General features: G+C 38.8%; 1 protein-coding gene across 1 annotated transcript in view; it reads right to left on the reverse strand.

Annotated features, from left to right (window-relative positions):
- The window catches only part of ca10a (carbonic anhydrase 10 (inactive)a), a 314,556-nt gene that overhangs the window by 175,208 nt on the left and 118,409 nt on the right, over positions 1–20,939 (reverse strand). Inside the window, exon 3 of the mRNA XM_084938446.1 lies at positions 13,508–13,650. Coding sequence (XP_084794572.1) covers positions 13,508–13,650 — 143 coding nt within the window. The remainder of the gene's footprint in view (positions 1–13,507; positions 13,651–20,939) is intronic.

Below are 20,939 nucleotides of genomic sequence, written 5' to 3' on the forward strand. Positions count from 1 at the left end.
TTTGATGTTTGAGAATAATGTACATGATTTTAATTTATTTTGAAAAGTCTCAACAGAATCTTGAGCTTTATTCTGAAAGGGTTATGTGGAAGACAAACAAGCGGACGGCTTGTTTATTTCTGTGGTTATTTTAAATATATTTTATATGTGGTTATTTTAAATATATACTAGCAAGAGAGAACTTTAAGAAAATAATATTGCTATTATAGTGACCATCAAAACAATGAAAAAATATTCTAGTAAACAGCTTATTTTACGACACGACAAAACAAACGATAGTGTAATATGAAACGATAGATGTTTTCATATCATCATCCGATATATATCGTCCTATCGAACAGCGCTAATGTATTTCTAGGTATTTACCTTTTAAGATGCAAAATTCTGAGAGGATAGCATCTAAAGGAATCATGAAAACGTGATGTGCTAAGGTGTGCATCACACAATTACTGCAAACTGGGCTGAATTTAATGCTGGAAAGCAAGCTTGTTTTCTACCTGATGTGGTTTTGATAGTTGCTGCTAGAAGTCTTAATTTTTTCAGAATTAGAGGAAGTTATGCAAACAAAATAAATCAGGATTCAGTTCTAACCGTAGCATTCTAATTCAAGGAATTCTGTTGGGTTAAGAGCACAGGTTTGTGATTGGCTCTCATCATATCTAAAGGGCAGAAGTTTTAATGTTTTAATTAGTTTGAGATTTGCGCAACTCAATATTAAATCGGGAGTTCCCCAAAGTATGCTTAAGTATTGCGTAAGTAACTTTAAGTAGTGTGTCATTTCAAGGGAATTTTGCAAAAAAACCAAAACAGCAATATTTCCCATTGTACATTGAAAATACACTGTACTTTTCAGGGCACAGGCCATGTTATGAAGTGGATTAATCTTGCCTTTTTGCACCTTTATATTTTTATATATTTATTTAGTATTCATTATGCTGATGTGCATAGGTGCTCTATTATTCAGTTGTCTATTATTCAGTGTTATTTTACAAATGTAAATTTTATAAGGACTTTTCTCCATCACCATCCCCCCAAAACCCAAATACATCATTAGTATCAAAATTTGCAAGCCTATGTCATCTTATAATTATATTATATATTTTAGGAAAGGACTGTTTCTTTTCCTGTAGAATATAACAGCAAGATTAATTACACAGTACCTAAAATCACATGTGCATTTACTTTTAATATAATTATTTATTCTTGTCTGTAAAATACATGATTATATGGAGTACATACAATTACTTACACAGTACTTAAACTTGCACCTTGCATAATTTGCACCTTTTTCCTGTAAAATACCTGTTATGTAACACTTAAAAATGCATTAACTAAAATAACTTACACATTTTTTAAAATTACTTGAAGACTATTCAGATTCACTTACAGTATTTTTATTTCTTTTCTTGTGTAACCTAATTTGTTACCCTCTATCCTAGCATGCCTACCTTTGGGTTTTTGTAGGTAACTTAAATTACATTGGAGTTTCAAATAAAATACAAATAAAAATATATATATATATTTAATTAAGGTTAATTATACCCTTAGTCACGGTCAATATTATACAGTGTTACTAATCTATCTTTCAATATTGAATATCAATATTTTTCTTTTCAAGTGTAATTACATTTTGCTGAGAATAATATTTGTTAAATTAATATTTTTTTGAAATATTGGTATTGTTCCATAATCTCTAATTACATAAAAAAAATAATAGAACACTTTAAGTTTAAGGCAAGTTTTTTCAAGTGATGGAACGTAATAGAAGCTGCTCAATAGCAAAGCTGAGTATAATCAATCTCAGCGAATCTCTTTTTTATATATCTGTTTCAGTGCACTGAGAAGCCAATTGCATGAAAACAGCCATCTGTCTTCTACCAGACTAAATAAAAAGGGGAGTCAAAGAATCATTACTTAAATGTGCAAGCTATTCAGTGTTTGAATAACAGTGATTAAATACATTTGGGCATTGGAAGTACCATCAGTCAATGAGTCCACTACATGGTATTGCAGCAGCACTAACATTAAAACTAAAATTTACATTACAATTTCAGAAACTGTTCCCGAAAGAAGTTCCATATGTTGTTTCTGAAAGCTGTTATTACGACCTCCCATGAAGCACCAGCTTCCATGGATGTTGTTTTCTGGGCTTTTCTTTTTGTTCCAGTTATAGCTTTTACTTATTTCTAAATTTTACTTAAAAATTGAAAGGCTTTTGTTTTCTCAGGCTACTAAGAAATTTTGAACTTAATCAAATTTCAACTAATTGCAGGTTCAAGTTTACCCACTGATTGTTTTCTTTTAAAACACACTTTTCTATGATCTTTTCGACTTTTAGTTTCGAAACAAATCTCAGTGTTGTTCAGACGTGTGGAAAAACTTGTTTCCAACATCTTGGGCTTTGGTAATATTTTTATGTTAACATCTTTTATTTATAAGTTATGGGGCAAAAATGATCCCAATACGTTTAGAAGGGTCATAGATTGTTACAAAAAACATGCAGCACATTTACCAACACATTAAAGCATTAAAAGCTTTAATTCCATAATTGAGACTTGCACTTCACAAAACTTATAAAGTGTACAAAATATCAGTCTTCTTATCAAATCTGACACTGATGACACAATTCAAAGTTCTTTTCTGCACATGAATATACCTGACATCAAGTGTCAGAAAAAAAGCAAGAGAAAGCCCAGCATTACAAAATGTGAGGAGAGTCACAGATTCCATCATGTTAATATATTCCATCAGACATTTAACCTGAAAAATAGCCAAGGATAAAGAGGAACAAAATACATTTAATCCTGTTGCATAAGAACTATTCATAAATGTGCAGGAAACACTGAGACAGAGACAGCACTCCATAATCGCTTTTTCTCCACCTCTGGGGCAACAAAGTGATTAAATTCATTAAATCTCTTCACATAATTGCAGCTCATCTATGGCAGAGTAAATATTCAATTAATAGTGCCTTTTTAATAACTGTGATTCCTTCAGTCCATCGCACATAGCCTCACTCTGTCATTAATTAAAATTTCTCTTTGGAGGTCAATTAAATTCCCTTTAACTGTGTATTACTCATAATACATGGCAACATTAAAATTTATTAAAAGGCAAGTTCATCTTTCAGCCCTGTGATAGACTGACGACCTGTCCAGGATGTACCCCACTTCTCGCCCTATGGCAGCTGAAATAGGCTCCAGTTCATACATTTATTGTGCATTGTAAGATGGGGAGAAGGGGTTAGGGTAGGTTAATCTTTTTCTTTGGCTACCACTTGGATAGAAAGTAGGCTTAAGCTGTCGCCATGTTGAGGTGGCAAGCTGAGCCGCAGCAAGCCCAGGCAGAAGCTCTTTACCAGTCTCTGTAGCATGTTTGGCCAAGGTTGACTGGCTGCCAAACAACCAGAGACAGAGCAGGGATGAATCAGCACTGACAAGGTGAAGCTAGCTTTGTGTTCACCGGTTGACAGCTCAGGTGCTCAGAGAGATGGAGACACAACAGATTACATTTAGGCCACTGCAGAAACAGAGAAGGGGAGATAAAGGAAAAATAGAAAGAGTAAAAAAGCAGACAGTCCAAAAGCGCTTTTGGACTGTAGAAACTTTTCTCAGAAATAAATGAGAATGTTGGACAATCAAGGCTTGTGTGTGAGTTGTGTGGTTTTAGAACCACCACTTAGCAGGTAGCTTATGATGGCTTGTAGTTACGTTTTATAATTAAGCAACTTATGAAAGTCAGTCTTTTCTTAAGTGAAACTTAACTTTGGTTGCATTAATCTGTAAAGTACTGATTGTTTGACTGAGTTTATTGTCAGTATATCCCAAAAAGTTGATTCTGTTCATGTGGACATGCCATTTTCAGTGAGAGAAATGTTTTGTCACTCATCCACGTGACTTCTTCAGTCTCAGCTGAATGCAGGTTTTCCCAACCTCATAAAAATTACATTTTCATAATGACTGAACCTAGCACCACTGACCAACAATGGGCTGTGAACAGAGTGTTGGGGATTTTCTCCAATGGCTTTGCAGAAAATCCCCAACACTTCATTCCACATATTTCACATAAAATGGTCAGTACTACAGGCAGAAACATGGGTCTGCCATGGATTCCCAGTTTTACCCATTGAAATGTCGCAGCAAAATGTTGAGGAAAAGCACTGAGTTTTTTTAAATGGACTAACAATGAGGTGGAGTTGTTGCTGCAAGTAACACAAAAGTACAAAGTTGCAAAAGCGAGTGAGAATTAACGAATTTTAAGAAAAGCAATCTGGAGCATGTACAAACTGATATTAATCGTTAATAAATTGAGAGCAAACAAAACAACTGCTGTACAATGCCTCTGCTATCTTAGTTTAATTGGTCACAGGACTGCATCACATGACTACCATACCAAATTGGTATGGCCCGGCGTTTTCAAATGTATCCGAGAGTGTTTTTGAAATGCTGCCTTTTCCTTGACTGAAAACGGTGTCTCAGTGTGGATGGAATGCCAAAATAGAGAGAAAAAGATGCATTTTCAAACGAAAACGTATTAGTGTGGACATGGCCTTAGATCCACTGGAGCACAAACTGGGTGTTATCAGGGTGCTACAACCCAAAGCGAACACCATTCCCACAGATACAGACCACAGGGAAGCAGAAGAACATCATATCAAGGCCCTAGACAACTGAGACTGAAGAAGTTGCTTGGATGAGTGACGAAACGTTTCTACCACTGAAAACGCCACACCCAGATTAACAGAATCAGTTTTGGGGGATTTTCTTACCTGGATGATTGAGCATATATCAAGACCTTGTCAATATATATTTTGATGTCACGTCAAACCCAAAAACTGCTTTCTTTTAAACCTAACAAAGATATTATTTGTACTTAATGAAACCATTCAGGCTCATTTTGATGCCACTATTAAATAATTTAAATAAAAGCACAGCTATCCAGCTGAGAGATGTCTCCAGCATGTCCTGGGTCTGCCTGACACACTTGACCTAGAATACCCAGGAAGCAGAGGCAAAGAGTAGCAGCTGTACTCTGGGCTCGTGTCTCTCACTCTTTGTCTCTCTCTCCCTCTTATCTGTCCTTTTCTCAGGCCTTGTTGTGGCTCCTCTGCTATCTGTTATCCAAAGCACAGTTAGCTATGTGATGTACTAGTACATGATTCTGATTCTCTGTAAGAGCATCACACACAAATCTGTTCCCATGATAATGTTGGAAGATGTGTATAACTGAAACTCACGGGATTGCCCCGGTGAGTAGTCGCACTGATGTTCACTGTGTATATTATTGCTTCCTTGCAAGTAAATAAACTTGGAACTCACTACTCTGTGTGTCTCACTTCATAAGGGAATTTTTCTAACACCTTGGTCCTTCGAGGCAGATTTAAACAACTCTCCTGTTAATTTCTGCCAACGCTGACCAATACCGTGCATGGGGCGGGGGAGGTCTGGGACTCCTGTAATACCCTGAGCTGTCAATCATAAAGTGTGGTCAGGCCGACAGCAGGAAAGTACTGGGGGAGTGACCAAATCCATAGTTTGTTCATCAGGACACTGGAGAGTAAGAAATGGTCAGGGACCACTACAAAACCCTGTGCTGTACAGGTAGGTTAAAACCTTGAATGACAGATCCGTGACCCACGGGAGCAATGGTCAGAAGCCATTGAAAAAAACTGCGATCCACTGGGTTGTTCATATGAAACTAGCATAATAAATAAAATACACAATTAAAAAAAAAAACAACAACAAAATAACGTAAAACAAAAAACTTGTAAGATAGGTAGTAACTGTAGTAAGCCAAAGCCAGACCAAAAAGCTTTTTCCGTATTGCATCTATTTCTCCCACAACAATCTCTAATGCTAGCACAAAGCTGCCCGCAGATGACACAGCCACCGCCTTTCCATGTGTACTATGTAGCAATGCAAACAACCTTTGCCACGCCAACAACTTCATCTCCCCCATCAATTTTTTGATGTTAAACAGGGAAATCAGAGGAGAGGCAGAGGCCAGGACAAAGCAAGGATAGGGGTGGAAATTGGGCATGGGACTGCACTGAAAGGAAAAAAGGCAGGAGAGATGATGATCATCAAGATAAGTGGGAAGGAAGACTAGATGGAAAAAGTCAGAGGAAGGAACCTACCTAACCTAACTTTGCTGGTTGTAGGTAAGCCAATAACTTTTCTTTGTGACAGTGGCACTACTTATACTGTAATCACAAAGGAAAATGGTGGTCATATGCCTCTGTCTAAAACAACCAGGTGGTGTGTTCGGAGTTGTGTCCCATAAACCTCCTAGGGTGGGACTTAATGGCAAAATTGGTCCTGCACCTACGCAGAGAGGAATGCGTGCACAAAGAACAGACAAGGCTCAGTGCATGTGGTACACATCAGAAACAACACCAAATTATTGGTAGAGTTAGGCACCTCAGGACTAGCCAGTGTTGTGGAATCCTTGCATAAGCACAAAATGCAGACAAACTTGACCCTGCTCACATACACTGCACCATGTATTATAAACATTCACTGGGGCCTGACACAAAGTATGAAAAGCAATTTGTTAAAGAAAAATCCACAACACTGCTGTTGAAACTTTGTTATTGGGATGACACAGGTCGCACAGACCTGCAAACTCAGAGACACTGGTAAACTATGTTACAAGTGACTGGATGTCCCACATGTGTCTAAACCACACACAGGAAAATGGGGCGACCTCGGGCGATTGCAGTTATGTGTGACAATGCCACAGACTGGGAGCTGTTCCCACGCTGCCCTGGCAAACAATTTTTGCCATCACTGGTGGCATATGTATCTTTGTTAAACTGTACAAACTCAGCAACAAAAGCAGTGCACTTAAAGGAGATAAGCCAAAACTGGCAACCTTTTGATGTTATGCTTATCACGACAGAGGGAAACCCACTTTGCTGAAATCCCATAAATCCTCAGTAAATGAGGGGTGTTTCCCTGAGCTTCATGTTTGTCAGACCCACACACCATTATAAATTATTTGTCACCGAAAGTATTTTTCTGTAACCCAAATTGGTATGGCCCGGGTCTGACCCACACAGTGTGCCCATGTGTGGATTACCTTTGGCAAACCTGATCTGGGCCAACAAAGGGCCGCCATTCTTTGTGGTATGTGGGCCATGTATAAGTTGTGTGCAGCCATGGGCCAGTTGCAGACACACTGCTGACCATGTGCTGGCCCAGAACAGTTTCAGCTCTGGCCCCAAATGTCAGCCTAATGTGTACCTTAATCAAGCCATGTAATAACAACATGTGCTGGAACATAATAGTGCAAAAGTAGCATGACGAAACTCTGTTCAGACAGTGAATGGACTGATTCTTATATAGCACTTTTCTGCTCTCCTGGATTACTCAAAGTGCTCTATAGAACACTGTGCTCTATCACACTCTTAACATGCAGATGTGAGGAGCCAGTTAGTGGATCGAAGCACTAGCCTTCCGATCAGTAGATGCCCTGCTCTACCTACTGAGCTACAGCCACATAAACATGAGTAAACCCTCACTAGGTTTTGGATAAAGTGTACACTCACAAACTTGTCAAACCTGCATTTGAAACGTTGGCTACCATAGCAGTATAGTATTGCAACATGGCATTTGGGTCTTCTAACTAAAATAGCAAATTAGGAACATAAATCGCGCCATCTTGCCAGACCTGGCCCACATCTGGTTGACATACACCCTGCCATGACACCAGTCAGTCAGAAGTGCCAGCTTGATGGTGGATCTGGGCCAGACCTGTTTTCTATAAGCCTGGGCCACATAAACCAAACCATAATCAGGCCAGATATGGCATGCTATCACATAAACAGTGCCATCTACACCAGACCTGGCCCGTATTTGGATGACATACCACTTACCATGCCAGAAGTCAGCCAGCAATGCCGGCTTGACACCAGCCAGACCTGTCTGCTATGTGGGAAATATCTTTTCTCTTTGTGCCCAATCCATAATGGGCAAAGCAAGGCTTTGTGAAACATGGGAACATTGGAAGCATTTCTGCAAAATTCTAACATACTGAGAAAAAATTGCTATATTTATTGTAATAATCACACAGGTTTCTAACAGCTTTTGGGCTCAGTCGACTTTGCTTTTGCTCAAAGTTGTAAAAGTTTAAAATTGTTTTGTTAATTTAGGTTTTTAGGAGCTTGTGTCATCGGGTTTACTCCACACACTGTCGAGTAAAGCTAGAAGCTGGCATAGCGTTAGGTTTTGTGTAATTGATTCATTAATCTAAAAAAATATATTTTAAAAAAAGAACACTCACTTGTGCTGACACACCGTTGACAAATGAGTTTACGCTCATTTGTTGATGGCTTAAGAAAAAAAAAAAAAAACAGACAGCACTAATGCTAGTGGGTTTGCAGTGGTTATGTCAACAGATACAATTACTGCCCACACATGGCCATATCATCTCTCTGTGCAATTCTCTGATTTAACTGCATTAACAGGAGTTCTTGAATGGGCAAAAAAGAAAAAGTTAACTGTCGACACCAGGGATGTTAAACTTATTTTAAATCACGGGGCACACACAGACCAGTGAACCTCCAATTTATGCCAGTATACAGAAAGTTACTTTAAACATTATGTATTTCTACATTATAACAAAATATGGCTGTGATAAATGAAAGAAATCTGCCAGCATTACTCTTTCCAAGCAAAAGCTTATCATGTGATTCTATTTGTTGATTTCAGTTGCATTTGATACTGTTCATCCATACCTGGTGGCCAGAAAGCTCTTAAATTTAGAAATAAATTCCTTAATTATCAAATGGTTTTAATAAGGGGTTTTTTTGGACAAGAAAGTCTCAAAAAGTTAGGCTTGCGACAGCTAAATACTGCAGAACAGGGCTGGGTCAAAGAGCTGAGTTCTCTTCCCACTTTTACCTTGTATTGATAAAACAAAAGACATTATATTTGACCCTAAAGGTATATGGATAGATGGTTTAAATGGAAAAACCATGTTAGACTTTGTTTTCCTTGCAGTTTTTCACATTTTGGGAAAGGAAAGGTGTTTTGATGACCCCAGATCTTTGATGTTTTTTGAAGGGAAATACATAGAACCAAAGCTTATTTAGATACGTAGCCATTGGCCTAGTCATGCCTCAGTAGGAGGAGGTATCTATAATAAATGAAACCTTTACAAATTACGAAAAAAATGTTAAGCCCCAAAGAAATATCTTATAGAGGTGCTTACCTCTATAAGATATTTCTTTGGTATACCTGATGTATACCTGAACTAGAGCCATTCTCCAAGTAGGAAGTAGAAACAGAACTCTCCCATTTCATAAGGCTCGTATTATAAAATAAATGTAATGGTGGCTAACATTTCCCACCCCAAACTAACACTCCAGTACATAGCACATACCTCACATGAGAAATGACCCTAAACATAACAAATGCTGAAGAGGTATTAGAAATAGAGACAGGTTACACTGACAAAATAAATTGTGTTTTGGACTGCCTCCAAAACTAATGTTTCTAGGTGTGCTGTGTTTTACCTGCTAGGCCAACCTTGGTTACATCACCTTTTCGACTGAGATCAGGTAATGGTCCAGCAGTTGTTTAGAAGCACTTCACTGCCCCTCAGGGAGATCAGTAAATCTCTTGATTATTTGTGCCCACCTGTAAAACCCCAACCCCCTCTTAATGCTAAAGGTTATCATGGAAATTTCACCTGTTTTTATAGGAATGGGCGAGGCCAGTACCTGCATGACCTAAGCTGGTGCAATGTTACCTATGACATGACACGAGCCACTTCCCCTTACAACAGGATTGGTTTGTAAACCATACCACCAGAAGGGCTAATGTGTGGTGGATCATAAACTGACAGCTAGACTCCCCTCTGAAAGGAAAGAAACCTGTGCAACTTTTCTGAAGACAGAGTAGTATAGTTTTAGATGTGTTACTGGCAGAGAAGGCGGGGCGGGGGATATGCAGGATGTAAATAGGGCTTATAATGACACTGCAGACAGTACGGAAGTGTAAAGCAATAATGACAGGAGATAAGCCTGATGTATTGGCAGAAAAACAATGCATTGCATATTGTAAACTATGATGTAGGAGTGTAGCATAAACAGGAGGGAATGATAGAAAAATGATTAAAATTAAAGCTCTTTACAGCTAAAGGAATGAATCTCTATCGCTCTGTTCCTCTAATATGTCCATTTCTCAGACCTTGTTGTGCCCCCCTCCCTCTGCTATCTGTTATCATGTAGCTAACTGTTTCTCTATAAGCGCATCACACACATATCTGTTCCCAGGATAACACTGGATGAAGTGTATAAATGAAAGTCACCGGATTGCCCCAGCAAGCACTCGTATAGACATTTGCTTCCTTGCAAGTAAATACACGCATTGGAACTCACTACTCTGTGTGTCTCACTTCATAAGAGAATCATTTCATTTCTAACAGATAGTTAACCTCTGCCACTTTGGGTAGCAACTCGTTGCAGTTGGGAGTGCTAATTCTCATGTCAGCTGCTTCACATTAAGCAGCAAACCACCCTAGTACAATTGAGTAATTGCTCAGTGAAGCCAACCGAACCACATATTTTGACTCCACCACACCCGACACCCTCTGCTCCTTTGCTGTGTCTAGAAATTGTGAAAAATTCTAAACAGAAACACTGACAAAGCCCTAGCAGAGCCCAACACCTCCCAGAAGAAGACTGGAAACAGCTAAAAAAAAAACAGACAACAGGCAGTTAAAGCAAGCAGTTTGCCTAATGCTATGCTTAGGGTGTGCTGGCATGTACATGTGCTGGCATGTACACTTTATTTTATTTATTTTTAGGTCCCTATTCAATATTACCTTATTGTTAGGGCTGTGTTGTTAGGAAATCCAGTGCATCTGCACTTTATTGTTGTCAATGTCTACGCATGGGACAGTGTGAAACGTAATTTCAATTCCTTTGTATGGCAAGTACATTTGAAGAAATTGACAAATAAAGTTTTCTATTCTATTTCTATTCTATTCTATGTAACAGGATGAACAATCATTTTCTACCTTCACGTCTGCATTTTTGGTGAGCAAACGCAACTTTTTTGAGTAGATTTTCCAGCCAAGCTTGGGACAGTTACAGATGCAGGTGAGGTTTTTCTCAGTTCAAGGAGGGTCATTGCCAGGCAGACTGAGGCTTGCAGCACCAGGTACATATGTGGCATGACCAGAGCATACCCCAGCTGTCTCAACTGGATCTGGCAACATTTCCTGATAACTATCAGTCTTCATCCAAATGATGAATGCAGTGATCTCTATGACCTGTGGCAAATTTTAACTAAAGAAGTAGTTCTATTGGGTGCTGTTGACTGGTTTTGGCTAGGACCTGAAAAGATTCTTAAACACTAATCAATCAGTAATAGAATGTGGCATCATTAAAAACAAATTTTCAAAGTCATAAAAACTCTTATTTTACCCCCAAAACATCCAAAGGGTCAAACAAAATACGGCACCCCAACAGTGATGGTGCCTTAAGCTTAACAAAGTTGGTTTTGTATGCAAGTATGTCTAATGTTAATTATTGTTATGTTTTATTATTATTATTGTTTGCTACAGTCTTCAGAGACATTAAAATGCAGATATTCCTTTGAATCCTTTATCATCCGCAACTGAAAATAGTTGTGGATGATTACTATACCTTTCTAATGAGATGCTGTTGTCTCTGGCTCTTTCTCTGTCTCTCCCTCCGGCTCTATTCCTGTGCTACTGCGATTGTAACTACCGCCCTTCCCCCCTCTTCCCAGCGGCAAGCACAAGGCTCGCATGCGGAGTGAAGCGGAAAAAAAGTGCGAGAGAGAGAGGGTGAGAGAAAGAAAAAAAAACCCACGGCTCGCGATAAGGAGCCGGCTCGCATCGTTCACGTCAAAGATCGGGCTCTAAGAGCCATTTCGTTCGCGACCGACACATTACTAGTGGCAAATGGGTGCAAGCCTTTTACCACAAACTTAGTCACTGCTCGGTGATATTGGTCTATCCTGGCCTGAAAGGAGACGCTACCGGTAGACTGCAGCGACAACTGCCAGCATCTGAGCCAACCAGACTCTGTCTGTCTCATCATGGTCACCTAAATGCACAGTAATGGCAGGTTTTGTAATAAGGCAGATCGCGCTAACATAATATGCACTGTTAGTTGATTATTTACCTGCCGCATTAACGGGAGAGGACGTGCAAACGTTACCGCTTCTGCTGGGTTGAGATTCACGAGTCCAGAGTGGAATTAAAAACACGACATTCATTTAAGGTCATCGCGTGTTTTGTGAGCAAATGCTTTTGCATATTCGTAGTGTTTTCTCCCTTAAATGAAATATCTACTTTGCAAGTATTGCAAGTTGCCCTGTTGTCATCCGTTCTCGTAAAGTATAACCAAACTTTTGAGCGTTTGAGCCGCTTAGGCACCGTGTTTCCTGCCAGGTAAATGACGCTCCGCAACGTGGTGACGTCATTCGGGGCGACTGGAATCGATAAGGGAATCGTTTGCAAAAATGGCAAACAATTCCAAGGAATTGAAACAGTGGGAACCGGTTCTCAACAAGAACCAGGTTTCGATACCCATCCCTACTCATAAGCATCACATTATGTTAGCAATTAGTTTTTATATTATATTAAAACTAGATTGCACACCTGGATGTTATGTATTTAAGTTCATTTGCTTAGGAAAGTCTCAGGGTTGCCTGCCCCTTACTGATTAACCACAACATATAACCACAACCAATTTCCTTTCGCATATAAGTTTTGCAAGACATGTACAATGCAACTGCCTATTGTAATCACAGGGTTCACAACCAATCCTACCTTGTTTCTACAATCCTACAATGGATTCTAAATAATTAAAATGATTAAAAATCAAGGAAAACACTTTATTTCGAGATCTATTAGATGAAGACATCTACTGTAGCAGTATACCATAGGTGATAATCTGCAATGCATCCCATTTGCACTATCACTGCCCAAGGCTAACACTGTACTCTGCTAGAATATAAACATAACAACTAATCATAGCATTCATTTCAGAATGCAAGTGTGCATTTTTGAAAACACACCATCTGTGAATTCTTCTTAATTAGCTGCTGTCATATGGCACATGATCAAAAAGAGTCCTGTCCTTGTACACCACTGTACAGGGAAGATCACAAGAGAAACCACTGACTAAAGCACTGTTAGGCTGCAGGATAACAACTGTGAAGATTTTAAGATAAAGTCACAGCTTTTCTTGAGCCAGAACATAAGGGTTGTGTATTGCTGAATGGATGAAGTGAGCTGCACTTTATCTTAAGGAGCTTGCATTGTCTGCCAACATAAACAACAGTTGGTAGCACTGATCAGGGACACACACCTTGTCAAGTTGGACAACAGAAACCAACACAATAGCATTAGATGAATGTAGTGCGACATCATAGAGGTGCAATGAGCATACAAAGGAAAGAATCGACAAAGCACCAGCATCCATCAAGCAGACAACATAGAAAAACATTAACATATGCTTCTTTACCTTGCGTCTGCCAGTGTTCAGCTTTATGGGTGTAAGGAAGGGGTCGAAGATCATGTGGCTGGTCTCGATGTTCACTGGCGACTGCCTCTTCCCTACTGAGCATAGGTTCCAGGCTGAATTTACCAGCCCCCAGAATGATGGCACTGCAACACAAAATACAAGAGCAGGTGATCATCTGCACTGATGAGATAGCGAGACCTTTGCACAGAGGTCACACAGTAATGGCTAGGGATGGGAATTTAGAATTGATTCTTGTTGAGAACTGGATCCCAGTAGTTCACTTATTTGGAGCTGTTAGTCTGCTTGCCTGTTCACTCCACTTATGTGTTACATTTGCACTTTAATAGTAGCATGGATATGGACATTTGCTCTTATTTTTATTCTACAAAAGGATGAGAGTGTGATGGTAAAGTGCAAACTGCAGTTGTTTCAGCACAGAAATAACTGCATTATGCTACTAACACAACTTAGGCTCTTTGCAAGTGTCTGTACAGATAGCATGCTAACAATAAGCTAGAGAAGAACCCAGAGTGATGTTAAAGCAGCCAGACCCTGAACTTCAAAAGGTAACAAACACATAAGCAGTCAGCCTGCAGCCTCTGTTTGCACTCTTACAATCAGTTATCAGACAATGTGCTTGACATTATTTTATGGAGAAACACAAAAGTAGTATAAAAAAAACATTTTCCCCAGCAATTAAGTAAAGAACTGCATTACTTAAGAACAGAATAATATGTGTAATACATTCGTTTTTTTGAGTACTGGCCCCCAACACTGATTACACCAACCTCCAACAAGCGCAAACATTTGACCACACAGCATGTAATTAACTTGCATGAATGTAATGTCTTTATGCTGCTTGGTAACTTTCAAAGCGGAACCAGAGAACCTAATGAGACTCAATAAGGAACTGAATTGGTAAGTGATACCAATAATGGAATCGGAATAACTATGTTCGTATCAACTCCCATTCCTAGTACTGGCCAATGAGTTTGAGCATTTTTTATAACACAGAACTGCCAAACTCACAGTAAGAGAAATTTAATTAGTAAGCTTTAACTGCTGTGTGCTTTTGATATCTGATAGAAAAGCCTAAATGCTGATTGCTTGTAAATTCTAAAGTTTAAATTCAAATTCTAAAATGACAAGCTTTGCAAAGATTTACAATTTTTATTAACACACTTTCTCATATACTTTAATATATATCGACACATAAAAGATGGACATATTATATAGAGAGCATTGCACACAACTGCATGGCGATAACGGGTTAACGAGCAAACTGCGCTAACGCGTTGACACCATGCAGCCCCATGCACGGGGCGATCTGCACTAACTCAATATGGCGTTAATGTCATTTTAACGAGATTAACGCTGACAGCACTAGTAAAAAGTAGTCAGAAAAAAACTACTCAAGTGAAGTAAAGGTACTTGAAAATTCTACTTAAGTACAGTAGCAAAGTATTTACTTCATTACTTCCCACATCAGGCAAGCACAAGTAACTGAGATGACTGAGATGAAAAAATGGGATTAAGAACATACAAAGCTAGACTAAAAACCATTTTTAAATTAATAATGGGTCAAATAGCTGTAGTAATGACAGGATTACGCTGTCAGATTCATTCCCATCATCAGGAACAGGGTGATTGAATCCAAACTGAAGCAGCCAAATACAAGGAGGTCTGTAAATGGCTTCAAAAAGGTCTCTGGTTTATGCATCCTCAAGGGTGCATAAACCACGGACTGCTGTGATAGGAATTCTAGTCCTAGTTGATATACAAATGGAGCCTATTGAAAATCACACTCAACCACCAATCTCTGCAACATAAATAAAGGATGCAAAGTGCTACCACCTAGTGAGTAAGGACAAAGTAAAGGTTAGAGTAATGCGCAACACTATACTTGGGGTCAAGTTTAGTGGCATAGTGTATCTACACAGGATTTATATCCACTAGTTTATTCTGGTGTGGTTTAGTTTCATTCATATTTTTCCAGAGTGCTTAGAGTATGCTGTGACTTCTGCCTGTAGCCCAGTCAGCACCACACTGTTATCATATAGCCAGTCAGGAACTGAGCCTGGATGTTGTTTCAAAGTGATCTTAAGCATAGCTGTGGCCATACTGATCAATGAACATTTAATTTCCAAAAAATATAAAATAATATATAATTCAATTGCATGAGTACATATGTTTTGAATGAAACTTAACTAGAACCTGATAACATTATGTGTTCAATTAATGTAATCTATCTGTTTATTGAATTGAGCATGGTGTAATTGAAGGGCAGATTTTCAGCAACAGAAACATTGACTGTTTAGGAATTACAGCCGGTTTTATACATTTTTCCACAATAAGACAAACAGAACGAGCCCACTGGTTATATTTACATGACAGTCCCTTTTACAACAACACTTACGATCATAACAGGATAAGAATAAAGGGGACATTCTTACAGAGCCATAATCTCAACATATAGTGAAGGTGTGGGTGGATGGATGAGGAGCCTCTACTGTGAATGTAAGTAAGAAAGAAGTATAATTGATTGGGAGCTCTGCTTCTCAAAAATTCAAGGACCTTTGCTAACAAACACTATACTTACTATACCAGTGTCTGCTGAGCCAGCCTTGGGACCTTATCTTCAAATAGGTTAAATAACATCCTATTTATAAGACTACATTTAATACCTAAGTTCAAGCAAAGATTGGGCAAAAATAAATTGTGCTGAATATGAGTAATATGTTTCAGATTGCTTAAAATCACTTGAGTGATCATTCTGGGTTAATGATATTCCAGACTACTTTATTTTTTTTGTTCATGTTGTAGAAATTTTAAATCTCATTAGCATTGTTGTATTGTTCAACACTGCAATTAAAATTAGAAAGAAGAATCTCAAGCCTTTCTGTTGAATATGGAGAAAGGGGAGTTTAAGGGGAGTTTAAAGACTTTTAGAGCACCAGCAAATCCCTTCGCATTAGGTAAACATTAATGGTCCCATATTGTACCACTTTAAGACATATTAATGTTAATGTCACATGTCCCCAGAATATTTATTCCAAGTTTTAAATCGAACAGGAATGGGACACTCTGTGCCTTCCGACCTTCTCTCTAAGTCATAATTTATTTTTACATGCATCTGAATTCTCAGCACGATCATTTGTCTGACAAATTTACATAATACATTACAATCTCACAGTTAAAAAATCCAATTATACTATCAAAGCCAACAATTACATGAATTATATTAGTCATCAACTCAATTGTCCTATTCCTGTGGAGACATCACAAAGTAATTTCCAGTGTTTTCAGCTATTCAAGCGATCGGAAAACGTAAAGGTGTTAGTTTGCTAAATTTAACATATGTCCGTTGCTGTACTTGCTGCCACATACCTTTTTTGATATGTTACCAGAGCTGCTACATTTTAGTTTTAGGAACCAAGCAAGCAAAAAAAGATGAAAGAACACAGGGTGTATGACTAGAATATATAACAACTTTTAGTTTGATTCAGAATAGGCATATACCAAAGTGAGACAAACAAACTTACTGGTTGTGTGCTCTGCAGGGTAAAATTATAGTTTTCTTTTTCAGTGGCATGTGGTCATTTTAATGAGCAGAACAACTTAGTTCCTATTTAGAAAAAGCTGTCTTACCTTACCAAAATGCCCAACATGCCCCAAAATGCCCCAGTGGACCATTACGGCTTTTGCTATACAGGTCAACTTGCTTGTCATTGTTTATTTGATCTTTATTTTATTTTTATTTATTTTTTTCACTTTTAAGTTGTTACAATTAGAACAGACAAGACCTACTACAGAACAATATGATTAACTTCCCAGACTGGAGTTGTAAAGTAATTGAATACTATGAACATATATTCGAAGGAACAGACTTTATTCCGTGTGACAGATCAGTTATACAGTATGGGATTAACAAGAAGAGGTTTTTAGAATATCAACACCTGAATGGGGCCTTGGTGGCCCTTGGGAGGTGTTTTTCTGGCAGCTGCGTGTGGCGGGGCTGGAGGAAGGTCTGAGCTGGTAGTCTGGAGGGGCCCGCGGCTTCTGCCTTTGGTGAATTACGGGGAATGGGGGTGCCTATTGGCAAACCTTTCCTCCCCATCCCTAATTGCCTCTCCTGCTCCATCACACCACCACACATGAGGGACCTTAAGTTACAGGTACGTCACTGAGGTAGAGGGGAAGCATTCCTCCTCTGTCCCCTCCTGGCCACCTGTGCCTCAATTTTATTCCACAACTTAGACACTTGCATTACTTGAACTCTCTTGACACATACATATAGGGCCTCGGGGGTGGGCACACTAAAAGACTTCCAGACGGTCTGTTTATTCAGCCCCACCTCTGGTAAATGGTAAATGGTAAACCTCTGTATTTCAAATACAGCAGAAATCAAGGGCCCGTGCTGATACCAGCTGGCACCATGCCCCTCCTGTGTTTAAATACACTTTAGAACAGCACGCCATCAACACAAGATATTATTGATTTTGGTGGAATTGAGGGGGGGTGAATGTAACATATTTGTTAAAAACTTGTGAATTTTACCCATATTTAAATTAAATATTTCATTTTGCATTTTAATCTCCTGCCTGTGTAATCTGAGTCTGTGTGTGTTTGTGTGTGTGTGCACTGCGTATGACGTAGGCGAGTGCATGTGTGCCCCTGTCACAGCTCCTTTCAATATGGCCGGAGGTAAGTCACCGCCATGCTGCTCTCAGCTAATTAAAGTTTGTTAAGACCACAAGCTGCAATGCGAATATAGCTGAACTGCCGAGTTTTTGTCTGTTACTGAGAGACTCGTTCGGTGTAAGTTTTGTGGAGGGCAGAGTTTGCTAATTTAAGTTTTTAATGAGCTTTAGCCGAGGACGCAGCAGTAATGTTAGCATGCTGAGTTACCCTGATCGCTAGCGGCAGGTGAAAGGAATCGCTGCAGTATTTTTTTTAACAGCATGCACTGTTTTCCTTCGTCAGGAGAGGTGTCCTGGCAGGTACGTGACACACACAGATCAGACCTGTATTCCTGTGTTGCAGGTAAGGAGATGTTTTCTATGTTTTGGGGATGCGGTCCTTCATTCATTGTTTTTCTGGTACAGTGTTATATTGCCTGTTGGATGGTGTTTATTAATATGATTGTACTTAAGTATAAGATTTGAACTATAAGCACCAAAATATTGGGTCCTGGTTATTAAATTGTATTTGTCTGATTGTTTATTTGTTTTTGAATTATTTCGTTTGAGAGTTTAAGTTAATATTTTAAAACAAATTGTTGTATTTGATTTATTATATTATTGTAGCGTTAATAAAGCTGCAGGCACAGTTCCTTTCAACATGGCCGGAGGAGAGGTGTCCTGGCAGGCGCACAAGACCTGTATTCCTGTGTTGCAGATGTGCAGTAAAGAACCCAAAAACCCAGTGCTGTCTCCTGCCTCTTGCTTACACGCCAGAACACAACGCACTGACAGGCGTAACTTACAGACGGGTTACATCAGTGTTGAATCCAGTGCCATTGCTTGACTGTCTGGTAATTTCGGAATGGTTATGTTGTCAAGAAATTTATCAATTTTGTTTGTTTGATGGGTTTATCTGTGGTGAATATAAAGTTTTATAAAAGTCCATAAAAGTGTTGTTTATTCTTTCAGGTTCATATACTGTGTGTTCAAAATAAGTAATTAATGGCACATATATTTGTTTTTTCTTCCTTTATTTTTAACTGGTTAACTACAAATCGACTAGATTTGTTACCATGTTCAAAATTTTGTAGGGGGAAGGGAAGTCTTTGTACTAAAAATTATTTTTTTTAAAATGAATTTACTTTTACAATTACAATTTTACAAGTGCAAAAAAGCATCTATACATAGAATTTTGCTCAAGGTATACTTATCGAATCTCATCATGAATCAGAATTATTAATACGTTTTAGCAGTGTCAGAGTTTTACCGATGCTGTACCGATGGTTACACTTTAGAAATAGATTTATACCATATCTCTGAATCTATGCCTCGCCACAATAATATGGCAGATGTGCACAGATATTTAGTATGGATTTTTATAAGTATGTGTGCGCCTTGCTATACTATGTAAAACTTAGTTAGCCAAAAATGAATGCTTTGTAATACTTCTGAAAAACAAAACAAAACAAAAAAAGGTTAAACAAATTGTGATCCAGTCTGAGTGAATGTGAAATTTTATTTTTTGATTTCCATATTAACCTTTTAACAAAATGGTGTTGGGATTTTTAAAGTAAAAAAAATGGTTGGAAGGTCCAAGCCTAGGTGAAAATGAATGCTGAAGTTGAATGCAATTAGGATTGCTCACTAGACCGTCTGTTGTTTTGCAGTGTAGGAGGTGTCCCAGGCCTCCACAGGATTTCCCCCCTTTGAATTACTGTTTGGCAGGAAGCCAAAGTGGTTGTTGGACCTAATTAAAGAAAAAACTGAGTGGAAGATCCAAGTCTAGCTAAGAATGAAATTCAATACGTTCTGGACCTGAGAGCAAAGCTACATACAGTGGGGAGGTTGTCATGGGAGAATTTGTTCCAGGCCCAGGAACGTCAGCAGTGCCTGTACAACAGAAGGGCTAGGCTAAGACAATTTTCACTGGGTGACACTGTATTGCTCAGGTCGACCACCTTGTTAGTATACATCACCCGAAAACTGTTGGAGCAAGAGGCCAGGTATAATCTAGCAGAGGAGTACCTGGCTATACGGTGGGTGGTCATTTCTCTTCATTATTACCTTCTGGGATACCCATTCACCCCCCCATTCCGATCATACCCCACTGTAGTGGCTCCATCACATGAAGTATGCCAAATGCCGAAATTGCTTGTTAATATCTGGCTCTCCAGCCTTTAATTTTTTAATTAAAATAAAATAATTTAAAATTTAAAATACATTCTGCTTAAATGCATTTAGAAACAGAATTTACAGCTTTTAAACACAAGATTTAGAGCTTGTTGTGTGAACACCTGAAGGCATTGTGATTACAGTGGGTGTTCATGTGTGTCTGGCTGTCGAGGGAAATGGTCAGTGACAGCGGGTCGTGTTTGTGCTTGTCCTGTGATGCTGGGATAATCCTGCTGGCCCAGCAGTGTGCGAGTGCCTCATTAGCACTGCCCAGTCAACAGAACAATAAACATGCCAGTCAAGATAATGCCTCCTGTCATATTGTTAATGGTTTGGGATATACAAGCTGGCGGCCAGGAGAGGCTTTCACTCTCAGGGGTGGAATAACATAAAATATAAGGGTAAACTGAAGCTAGACGATGGATGAAACAGTGGAAGAGGATGTGGACTACTCAGTGGACTACTCAGTGGACTACTCAAAGTAAAGAAGAGACATTAGAGAGTACTGGTTAGGAAGTGTCACCTAAAAGTTCAGAAAAAAAGGCTGTCTAAACAGATTTATGAGTAAGTCAATGGGG

Source organism: Perissodus microlepis, chromosome 8, assembly GCF_051167445.1.
Source record: "Perissodus microlepis isolate ML-2025 ecotype Zambia chromosome 8, ASM5116744v1, whole genome shotgun sequence".
Taxonomy (NCBI): Eukaryota; Metazoa; Chordata; class Actinopteri; order Cichliformes; family Cichlidae; genus Perissodus; species Perissodus microlepis.